The 12143-nt window shown below is 37.5% G+C and overlaps 1 protein-coding gene across 1 annotated transcript in view; it reads left to right on the forward strand.

The window, feature by feature from the left end:
* Positions 1-1107: 1107 nt before the first annotated feature.
* The window catches only part of LOC104464905 (protocadherin-10-like), a gene marked incomplete at its 5' end in the record, with an annotated part of 28893 nt that continues 17857 nt past the window's right edge, over positions 1108-12143 (forward strand). The window contains 3 exons of the mRNA XM_010077754.1: positions 1108-1166; positions 1723-1829; positions 10528-10833. Of these exons, the coding sequence (XP_010076056.1) occupies positions 1108-1166; positions 1723-1829; positions 10528-10833 (472 nt within the window). The remainder of the gene's footprint in view (positions 1167-1722; positions 1830-10527; positions 10834-12143) is intronic.

Raw genomic sequence — 12143 nt, forward strand, 5'->3', positions numbered from 1 at the left:
GGTAGATTTGGGAGGGGTGCACTTCAGAGTCGCTGCAGGTGACAGGGATGGAATGACGTGAAGCGTGATGACAGGGTTTTCTGAAGCAACGTTTTAAGGCTGTGGGGTTTTTTGTTCCTGCAATCTTTGCATGTGCAAATAAGGCTTTGGGGGAACCCCCCCTCTGGGGCTGTGAAAAATCTCTACAGTTAGCGGGAACTTTAATCAATTTGTGAATTAGGGTTTATTAATTGAGTTTTCGTTACTCTATCTGAACAGCTCTTTATAACCCAAAGCTGATACTCAAAACTATCTCCGTGAAATTATATACAGAGACTGAACATCCCCTCCTGTTAAACATGATGCCTATATTGTCTTACCCAGTGTGTGGAGAATTTCTATCAAAGCACATGCCATGCCACAATGCTCCCCTGGTAATCATTCTCCGCTGTAACTCCGTGAGTTAACTGCTCATACACCCTCTCAGGACCTCTCTGTGCACTAATGAAAACAACCCATTCTCTCCTGACGCGAATCCTGAAACCTGAATGCTGTCCAGTCTGGCTGAGGTGGTGTGAAGAATGATGCTTTCTAAAGCATCAAGTTTTGTAGTAAGACTTCTAATATTGGCTTGTAAGGTTGGCCTTCCCTCAAAATGTCTATGTCTCTTTGTCTTTTGTTGCCTTTTTAAGGAGTTGAGGGTATCTCAATGTTATTTCCTTCCTTAGGGTGCAATAACTGTATTGTCTCCCCCTATTTTTATACACTGGAATTAAAAACAGACTGAAAACTAGATTACAATAAGTTTTTTTTCTAGTACACTGCTCTAGAAATAGTTCTGTTGATTTTTGTGGGAGTCCTCGTGATGCTTGACAGCATGCACTGTGAGAAAATGTGTCAGAATCTCATCCCAAAGAACTCAGGAAAAATTCCTCATGCCTTCCCATATGTGCAAATAAGAGCTGGTTTTTTTTTCCCCCTTACATCTCAGAAACAGATTGTGGTAGGCCTACTTGCAGCTAAACATTACCATTTATAGTGAATATGGTGAGCTGCTCGGGTATATTTTCTGGTGCTGGTTACAGAAATCAAGATTTAAAATATTTCCCAATATTTTCTTTTTCCTAGACAAAACATCAGCGTGCTGAGCTCAGTTACCTAGTTGACAGACCCCGACGGGTAAACAGGTATGAGATCCTTGGCCTTTTTTTTCGTAGTGTATGCTTTAGCAAGTCTGGTTGGGATGCAGAAATGTATTCACTGCAGATGTAAAATAGTAGTAAAGCAGTGGGAAATTGAATGTATGTATACATATGGAGTAGAACACTGTCGACTAAATGAGTTTGAATTATATATTTCTGAACTGAAAAGAGAGCAAAATCTCATTTAGTATCAGTCTAAAACGTGCTTTAAATACATATGAATGCTTCTGTAGGACCTTCCAGATAACATGGGTCTCACTGGGTCAAATATAGCTATCCAGCTGAAGAAAATGCTATCAAATTCTTTATACTGATTCAATGAAAAGCAGGTGGCTAACAATGCCCACTGTCCATTTCAGCTAGACTACCGATGGCTGAAAATGCCAGTTTGGTTCATGGTGGACAGAGCACCTCTGCAGCAGCAGTGCAACAGGCAGGAGTGGGTGAATGCAGCACCGTGTTTGGCCATGTGATGGCAGAAGAATGTTTTATGAGTTCCTCTTTCATGTTTATTCTAATGTAAAGATGTTTCTGTGTCTAGTTCTGCATTCCAGGAAGCAGACATAGTAAGCTCTAAGGACAGTGGTCATGGAGACAGTGAGCAAGGAGACAGTGATCATGATGCCACTAATCGAGGTCAATCCTCTGGTAAGTCTGATAAGAGAATGGAAATAGTAGATCTTTAAGTAGGGAGACTAGAAAGAACAGTTACTTATAGGAATATAATACAAGAGTGACATAAATGATGTGAGCATATTATATGAGAGGCCGGGTTTGAGTCAGCTTGCTACTGGAATAACCTGGGCGAGGAGACAATTTTTAACCCCTTTAATTCACAGGGCAGAATTTAGTTTATTCTTTTGGTCTGGGAGGCGTTCATATGTTCTTCTGCATCATTTGCTGTAGCAAAACTTCCTGCCCATTAAAACAGTTCCTGGTACATTTTATGGTGCATTTCTTTCTTTCAGTGGCAGATTTGCAGAATTTCAAAGCATGAGGCAATTTGGTTTAGTAGGCGCTTCAGCTGGCATGGCAGTGTGAAGTGCAGGGGGAGTTCCCAAGGGAAAGAATGAACCCAGTGATTGAATGACAGCCAGACTGTGAGGATTTTTGCTGAGGATCAGTGGAGACACGTTGGGTGCTCTGAATGTGTAATACCTTAGCATTTTTTGAGGGTTGCTTTTTAATTCAAATTAAGGGAACATATAGTGTAAGTGATCTCCATGTTAATAAGGCTAAGGTATTCTTAAGTACATTTATTGCAGTCCTGACAAAGGAAAGAAATGCTTTAGAAGACTATGATTTGAATCACCTAGAAAATATATACACTGCAGTGTTATTCCCATGTGTATGGCTTGCTGCCTTTGCTCTCATACTGTCAGTTTTCTTCTGAAAGGGACATTTGTTTAGAGGCTATGCATTAGAATTCATTCTCACCCTCGCACTGCATTTCAGCCACAAATGCTTGTGCTTTTTTCCCTACCACAGTCTCCAAAGGTCTGGTATGTCTTGATTCAATACAGTGATTTCTTTCCCGTGGTTTCCTCTATGCTCTATCATGTATAAGGATTTGCTACAAATGTGTCATACAAAATACTGCCAGAATCTCTCCAGTCATCCATTGTTTTTATTCCCTGACCCCCATCTTAAAAGATACCAGAGCAAGGGACTTGGTACTGGCATAGCAGTGCTGCCTCACCCATGTGCTCTAATGTCCTCTATTTTCTTGCTGCTATACTCACTGTCCCCTTAATGATGGGAAAGCCAGGCGGCACCAGGGAAGAGGAGCCTGCTACAGTGCCCCTTTATATTGCTGCAAGTCATTAATATGCAGACCTAATGAGACTCAAGAAGAGCCAAGAGTCTCCGGAGTTCCCTGCTTCTTGCAGGGCTTCATGCTAAGTGAACAGAGTGTCTATTTTGTGTCTGGGAACCTGACAACAAACCAGGTCTTGCCAGAAGTTTACATCTGAACACAGAGCCTCTTTCATTTTTGGCCTATATATGGCGTATGATTTATTGTTGTTTTAAAAAGGCATGTATTTAGCACCCCCCTCCCCTTTCTTTTGCACTGTTTCTGGTGCAGCAATCAGTGCTACTGGGTTACAAAAAGCTCCCTCTCCTCCAGCCCTCCCTGCATTCCACTTTTTTTTTTCTTTTATGCATTTTACTGCAGCAGTCATCTCAATGAACATTTCAATCAGCTTAGTCCCTCAACATAATGAACCATAATAACCAAACAGAAGAGAAAAAAATAAACATCTGCAGAAGGGGCTGGGTTTGACTGATGGTGGGCATACAATCATATAGTTGCACATCAACTGAAAGCTATTTTCTTTTAGATGCATTCAGTGCTGCTGTCGTGCCTCTGCTCTTTATTCTTTCTCTCCATTTTAAAAGTAGTCTGTCTCAGATATGAACACTGGAACTACTGTCAAACTTGGCATTAGTTCTTAGCTGGCTAAATTCTTTGTGTTCATTGTTTCCATTTTGTCAAACTAGGGGGTAAAGTCTATTCTATACTTTCAAAATATTTTTAAATCATTTAAGAACTTGAGGTGATTTATGAACTGTGTCTTCAGTGGTACGAAGTTATAAAAGCTGACAGTTAGGTTTGGTCTACTCACAGTTAGAGTTACAACTGAAACCTCAAATACACAGAACTTCCAATGTAATATACTGGTGCTGTGATTTGAGAATAATTTGCATGCACAATTTTTTAAATGCTGGTTTCAAATAGATATTTAAATATCTATTTCTAAATATCTAATTGTAAATCTCCGTAGAAACTGCTTGAATTTTCTACATAAGTATGATAATAGTTTTTCTGTAAGTTTTGGGCTAAATCCTGCTGTTGTGATGCAAGGAACATGCCCTCTGACCTCAGCGATTACAAGATATATTGATATGAAAACTTCATTCTTGCTATTAGCTTTTGGTGGTGAATTTTATGAAAAAAAATTAGCATAAATCTTGTTTGATCTTGAATGGCTAGAGGAAATATCTGAGGGAATGCTTTCTCAGTTTTCCAGTTGTTCTGGTGCTCTATAATCAACTTTTTCTAAATTATTGAAGGAAAACCCACTGGTTGATATCATGGAAGAAGTTTGGGCTGTTTTTTTCAAAGTGGTACCTGATACCGTGCAGCATGATATTTGTTTTCAAAAACATTGTATTTGCATCCAGAAATATTTAGTAGATAATTCACACTGAAAGAAAACCCCTCACTCCCTACCAGTTTTAGTCAGCAGTATGTTCTGCTCACAAAACGTCTTTTTACTGCTCTGTACGTGACTTCTGTTACTGCCACCAGTGAACAGTCAGGTGGCACACAAGTAGCTATTCTACAGTAGTCCACTGCTAGCCAAGCTGACTGTCAAGTGTCATGGTCAGTTATTAGCTGGTAAAGAAAACTTGCTAGATGTAAATCTATCACTGTATTGTAGATTTATCCTGCACAATTATTTAGTGAAAATTCTGAACTAAGATGTTCTGTGTATCATAAAATGTCTTATTATGTTTTTAAATAAGATTCTAGTTCACCTTTTTACAAAATATATTTTCTTAACAGTGATTTAATCATGGTTTCAAATGTGCTGGTATGCAAGGGATTCATATTGTTCCCATTAAAGTACCACCTGAATGCTTTGGAATTATCTACATTCTTATCTACCTTAATATCCATGAACTACAAAAGTACTGTCATCCACATTTAGAGGGGAATGACAAGTAGTGGGATACTCAAGTGTTCAAGAGCCCACTTTTTGTGGATTGAGTAGTCATTTCATTGAGTGAGGTAGGAATCTGAGCTTTTTGGAAAATTACTTTCCAAGGTGAAGAAGTGCGAGAAGTTTTTGGCAAACAGAGGAAGGATTTCTCAAGTTCCAAGTATGTGTTGTAATTACTTGTGCCCTTCTTTGTCTGAAAAGTATAGAGACAAAAACTGCTATTTGTTGTAGAACAAATGCAACTAAGACAACACTACTACCTATTATTAACACACTGTATTTCAATCATGTTCTGTAGGAGTAATTTCTAAGCGTGAGGTTAGTTTATTCCCCATGGTTGATTAAATTCTTGGCCTCCCTTCTGAAATTGCCGACTCGGTTGCCAATTAATACTCTGCATGTGTGTACATTTAAATTGTGTGATTAGACACCTGTCCTGTAAGAATTGGACTCATGCCATCAACTTATTTCATATGGTTGCTCACTAGCTACTCAGCTCTCTCAAGCTGAACACGTGCAGTTCTTCTCAATATTACCTTTGTTTCACCTTTTTCACTGGATTGGCATGATCCCTCAGGTGCACTTCAGGAAGGAATATCCAAGATGTGAAGCTAAGTAACTGTACTGTAATGTATATACTATAAAATACATTAACGCTTTTGATAATCTCCTCTGTGCGATACTGGACAGTATGCATCGGTGACCGGCTGAGATCTGAAATTAGGCGTCCACTAGTGGGCTTTATGAGGGGCTTTGATAGGATCTAATACAAAGGCACCGGATGAAACATTACCTCACACCTTTTCAGTACAGATTAGGTAAACCCCAAGAGGGTTAGTACGCATTATTGCAGAAGAACTTTGATATTTCAGTGTTCATAAGCAGAAGAAGAGACAGAGAAGAAGGGACAGAGAAAACCAGTATTCCTTCCGAGCCAATGCAGAGTGACAGCTAAATCCTGTTTTGAAGATCATTGGAGCTAAGAGTCTAGCTCGGATAAAGTACTTTAACTTAAGCTGAGGGTGGTTTGGTTTTTTCTTCTTCTTTTTTTTTTTTTTTTTTCCTTCTTTCCTTGGGCTGCATGCTTACTAATGTTCACATCTCAATGGTCCAGATAGGGTTTTGAGGTTGAAGTTTGGAAGAGGTGAATATCAAAGATGGTTGAGTCTTTATTCATGTTCTCATGCAGATGAAGTCAGTTTTATCCAAGGCAGCACACCAGTTACTTAGCAAGAAAGACTGGTAATAAGTCTGTTTCATAAAGTCCAGTTCTTCAGTAGATAAAATCTTCTACAAAGGAGGTTGACATTGTTATCCTTATTTACCAAAACAGAACATGGATCATAGGGAAGTAAGTAACTTGCTCAAGGATACTCTAACCAAATGCATAGCTGTTCTGGTTATGGAGCTCTGAAAAGGAGCCCTGGTTCTCTACATCATGCCTATCTGTCATCTAACTAGCGTTTTTAAGAAAAGCTACCACAGAAGAAACAGAAAATGCCATTTAATTCCAAGTAAAAGCCAAAGTTATGAAAAAATGACACATCTTGGGGAAAAAAACCCACATCTCAATAACAATACCAGGAAAGTATGTTGTCAACATTTAATTTGTATTTTTGCTTTTTATTACATCATTTACTCAGTAATACATATGAATGTGTTCACTCATTCCTCTAAAGGCTTAGTGTATGGCTCTTCTCCCTTAATTAAATTAAGAAAATACATTATTTAAAAATGGCTTTAGGCCTAATTTTTGCTTTGATCTAAACTGTCCTTCAAACCAGTTAGAATTCATGCACATAGAAATTTTTATTTTTCTCCTTTTGAAATATGAAAACTAAGCAAACTGGGAATATGCTTCAGAAATGCAACACTACCAAGTATCTGATTCAAAGCACTGGAGTTCAGGATATTCAGATGCAGATATTAAACTTAATGTTTAACTCCTTTCCTAGGTTTTTATTTCCTTTGAGGAGGGGTGAGGGCTTGTTTTCCTTCAGTGTCTGCAAAGTTAAGTTTGTATAAAAGCTCATGTAGCCTGCTGGCATATCTAGTAACAGAATCATAGGATGGTTTGTGTTGGAAGGGACCTTAAAGATCATCAAGTTCCAACCCCCCTGCCACGAGCAGGGACACCTCCCACTAGCCCAGGTTGCTCAAAGCCTCATCCAGCCTGGCCTTGAACCCCTCCAGGGATGGGGCATCCACAGCTTCTCTGGGCAGCCTGTGCCACTGCCTCACCACCCTCACAGTGAAAAATTTCTTCCTTACATCTAATAAAAATCTACCCTCTTTTAGTTTAAAGCCATTACCCCTTGTCCTACCACAATAATATATATTAATAAGACTTGAATAAATAGGGATGAACTAATGGCCTTTGCCATGAGCTTTTATATGTGGGCTGTGTTTGCAGTAGTGCAATGCTTATCATTTCGCAGCACTTCAGTGCACTATACTATCTGTTTGTATCTGCGAAGGGCATTTGAGATTCATAATTCAGAGTCACCTTTAAAATCTCAGTTTATCTGCATGCAAGGTCTAATACGGTAACTAAATGAAAAATACAAAGCATTTTTCTTTAATGTGGATTTGCAATTATGATGGATAGTTTAGTTCTGAAGGACTATATACATAACCAGATTTATGAGGGAGATGAGATGGAAGTGTTCTGCTGCTGAACATTTCTTTTTGTTATAAATCAAGAACATGATTCTTGGCGTATGAAGGAGTTCTGTGCTGTATGTCTTACTTCGTTTAACATGATATATCCTTCCTTCTTGGAAAATAGTAAATAGCCTTTCCGCCCATTTTTAATGGTTTTCATTTAGAAAAAGAGAATTCTAAACTATGACCCAAAGGAAAAAGGTGGAGGAAGAAGAGCCAGCATTCATATCACAGTGAGTGTAAATATCCGTAGGTACCCAGGCATTTCAAAATCAGAGTGCTAAGTTTAATTTCTTTTCCGTCAAAATGCTAAAACCAAGGACTTGGTTCTGCACCAATTACACTCTTAGGGAATGTTGTGACTGATTCAAGTAGGAAAAATACCCAACCCATGGCTCTCTGAACATTTTGTTCCCATCCTAAACAATTATTTGCATTCTCACTGTGTGTTCCAGCAGTGTATATTAAAATTCATTTTTTTTTTCCTTTTAGAAGTTCTCATCTTCAAGGGGGGAAAAGTTTGTCATACAGGCTTACATTTTATATCCCCTACATTCATTACTTTGTTTATTCAAAATCCTGATTTATAGTGACTATAACATCTCTTTTATAATAAGTTGTTATATAATACTATTCAGTGCGCTGCAGTAGACAAGCAGTATTCAAAAGGGAACTAAAAAATAATATTTGGATAGAGACATTTTGCAGTTTAGCAGCTGATGTGAAAACAAAATAGTAAAATGGAGGGTAATTTTCCAGGAGAAATAAAAACCCAGGAAGGCAAAAAAGGGTCTATCTTTGAATATATATCTTAAACCCAATAGTATTATAATATCTCCCTCCCTGCTGACAAAATAATATAATTTAGTATTTATCCATAAGTTTTCTTTCTCCTGCTCTCTTTCAGGGAATGTTGAATGAATATGGTCATTGATACACTGTTAGCAGAATGTAACTGTCATAACTTTCCTATTAAAACTAGGGTTATTTGTTGCTTATATGTGACTTTGCTAGGAAGTCTGAAAAATTTAATAACAATTTTGTGTTGTCACTTAAATCTTCTGAAAGGCAAAAAGTTGGATTCATAAAATATGTCTTTTCTTGCATAAGAGATTTTTATGCAGGAATTTCAATACATAAGATACACATACACAGAGTTTTATAGACATTGTTATATATTAATTTATTTTTAGGAAGTCTGTATCTAAATCTTTCTTTTCAGTCTTCAGTAACTGCTACCACTACAGAATTTATAACTGTGCAATTTGTATACCTTCCCTGATGATCTTCATCTCATTCCTTAATCATATCTGCAATTCACGTTTGCATTCTTCAACAGTTCACTGATCAGTAATTTATTTTCAGACTTCTGCGTGCCAATTATGAATGCAAGGCTCTAACCAAAAGCGGACCTAGCTTTGTATATTAATCCAAAATTAAAAAGTCATTATAAAGTGAGAGTAATCTGAGATCAAAAGCTTTTCTTTCCTTCCGTTTTTTCTGTCTGCCTAAGTGACTGTCTTTAGTACTCAATAACTTGTTCATAACTCAGAAAAATTCTTACTTATTGAAGAGATTGTTTTTTTAGTGTGAGATATTTCATAAATATTAGTAATAAATCAAATTATGGTGCAAAACGGTGGTAGAATTCTTAATACTAATCCTCACGTTGGAGATCAAGCTAATCCATTTCTTCACAATCTTTGCTGGTGAATGAGCTACATTACATGAATCTTACTACAGCTGTTCAAAATTTTTTCCTATTACTTTTGCAAGTCATGTCATTTTTTATATTTCTAATGAAATGCTTGTAAACGCAATGTTTGTAACAGATTTAGTTCAGTTTTGACATACACCTATTCTAAGACACTCAGTTCTCTTTATAAATACAAGTAAAATATATTTCTTTGCTGTTCTGCTTTTCTGTACGATACTGAATATCAACTTGGAGATGTTAGTATTTATTTTACTCTATGCCTATGATTTCATACACCATTCCTCTCAAAACAAGTATAATCCAACAACATAGTGACTCACAGTCAGGAAATATTCTTTTGAAACGCTGATCTCAAGGTAGTCAATAGAAACATAGCTTGTCATTTAAAATCTTAATAGCATTAAAGGATTTGTAAGCAAACAGTTCCGTGTTGGCAGGGACAAGTGTTTGCTTATATAGGGGAAGCATTAACAATTTTGTCAATAGTATCCACAGCCATGTCACATCAGACTACAGCTACTTTTGTACTGCTAATTACAGTAATTTATTACAGGATTCTGTCCCATTACTTATGTGACTTGATGATAGTAAGGACTGCTGAAGTAGCAATGAAAACTTCCTCTGAAAGAATGATGTAACAACTGATAAGTAAGCCATCCTGATTGCTTGAAAGCTCAATTCCTACTTTGTAAGATCTGCTTTTAATATCAATAGGCTCTTTCTATATACTAATGTATGCACAGATACTTCCTTTACAGGACTCATTAGTATTTCATTTTCATAAATTAAATCTGTGATTCCTCAATCAGGACATTTCATTTCTTCGGTCAGAGATACATTTATGGTAGAAACAATTCCTTCACGTTCTCAACAAGCATTTTCATCCGATGAACCACAGACATCAACCTACAGATGGAATTGAACCTTTCTTGAATGGGTTCTAAACAGTGAGATCTGCAAGTGATTTTGCGAGATAGAATCACCAATTCTTCTTGTGATATTTTTGTGTGTGTGTGACATTCTGGCATTTATTTACGCTTATTAAATGGTGTCTTTGACTTCTGAAGGCTGGACCATCAGTCCTTTTTTGTTGAAGAGATGAAGGTAGTCGAAGAAGTTCTTGTTACATTTCTCTTTCCACTTCTCTCTTTTCTCGACATAATCTTTCTTATCTGTCAGCAGCTGTTCATGATGCTGAAGCTTACATCTGTAGTTTCTTTTTCTCTCATGCTTGCAGGCATGGATCTCTTCTCCAATTGCACGGAGGAATGTAAAGCACTGGGCCACTCAGATCGGTGCTGGATGCCTTCCTTTGTTCCATCTGATGGACGCCAAGCTGCAGATTACCGCAGCAATCTGCATGTACCTGGCATGGACTCCGTTCCAGACACTGAAGTGTTTGAAACACCAGAAGCCCAGCCGGGAGCAGAAAGGTCCTTCTCCACCTTCGGCAAAGAGAAGGCCCTTCACAACACTCTGGAGAGGAAGGAGTTGGATGGACTGCTGTCTAATACACGAGCGCCTTACAAACCACCATATTTGAGTAAGTACTATTCAAAAAGCTGTATGAAAGTGTTCCCTTTGTGGGAATAAAAACTAGCTCTTTCTGCTATTCATAGTAGGAATAATGCAGACACAATTTTAGGGGCAGTGGGGAAAAATGGCTTCTCTTGGATTCAGGCACCACTGAAGAAAGCATTGTTCAGTGCTTTTAAAAAAGACAAAACCTTGATTGTTTTTAGTATGACATGATTGTCAACAGCAAAAGTATCAGCTGATACTAGTGGGGGAGTTGCCCAGCTTTGTTTTCTGATGCTGGATTATTTTTGAAATTTTCTTGGATAGACTGTTTAAACATTGACATTGCCAGGCTTACATTTTTAAGACTAAAATTAAGTCAAAAGAATTGTCCTAGAAGCTTCTTTTTATGATTGAGCAGCACCTTGTGAATAAAGAGTATGTGTATTATTTTGAAGTAACTATTTACATATTTAACATTAAGAGTTTGGAAGGAAGAAGACAAAACTTTTTGCCTTTGGTCTCATCATCTTTCAGCCTACATAGGATTGACTTTTGTCAGTGCTCCTCCGTGCCTTCTGTCTTTCTCCAAAATCTTACCTTGTTCTTTAGTCACCTTTTGACTATGGTTGGGTAGTATGAAAAGATCTCAAAAAGACCTTCGTAATTCTTTTTGGAGTCTGAGCCAGTTGTGGAACCCTTGAATAATACTTCCATCTCATATGTCTTTTTATTCTCTTTAGCAGCCTTCTGTATTTTATTAGAGAGTGTAATGTCCTTGACTTCAAGAGTTTGTGATGTTTATCTCATCCAAATAAGTCAAAGACATTAACACCGAAATACCAACCTTTTCTAAAGCAAGAAAAGTCTTTTAGGACAGCAGATCAGGGGGAAAAAAAGAGAATCTCACTGAATGGTATTAATTTATTTATTTTTATAAAGCTTTTAGTTGTTCTGAAAGGTGCTGCACTGGCAGTCCTTGCATGTGAAGATCTTTGCTGCAGATCCTTCTTAGCACAGACAACTCATTTCTTCCTTATTACTTAGCTGTCCAGGTGTTTCAGTCCTTCAGAGAGGTCTTTTTACTACTTCAGTCTTTAGATTTGCTTTACTGAAAGCTTCTAAATCTGGAGAGCAATAGATTTGCTTTACTGAAAGCTTATAAATCTGCAGAGCAATCCTGAGATGTGAAAGCCCTTCCTAAAAAACCTGTCCTGAGACAATCGACTTACTTTGTGTAGGCTAAAATGTCAGGTGTCAATCATCTGGTCATACTCTAAAGACCAATGTGAAATTTCACTTACCTATGACCTAATGACTCATGATTCTGTCTTT

This window comes from Pterocles gutturalis, unplaced genomic scaffold (genome assembly GCF_000699245.1).
Source record: "Pterocles gutturalis isolate BGI_N339 unplaced genomic scaffold, ASM69924v1 scaffold10303, whole genome shotgun sequence".
Classification (NCBI taxonomy): Eukaryota; Metazoa; Chordata; class Aves; order Pterocliformes; family Pteroclidae; genus Pterocles; species Pterocles gutturalis.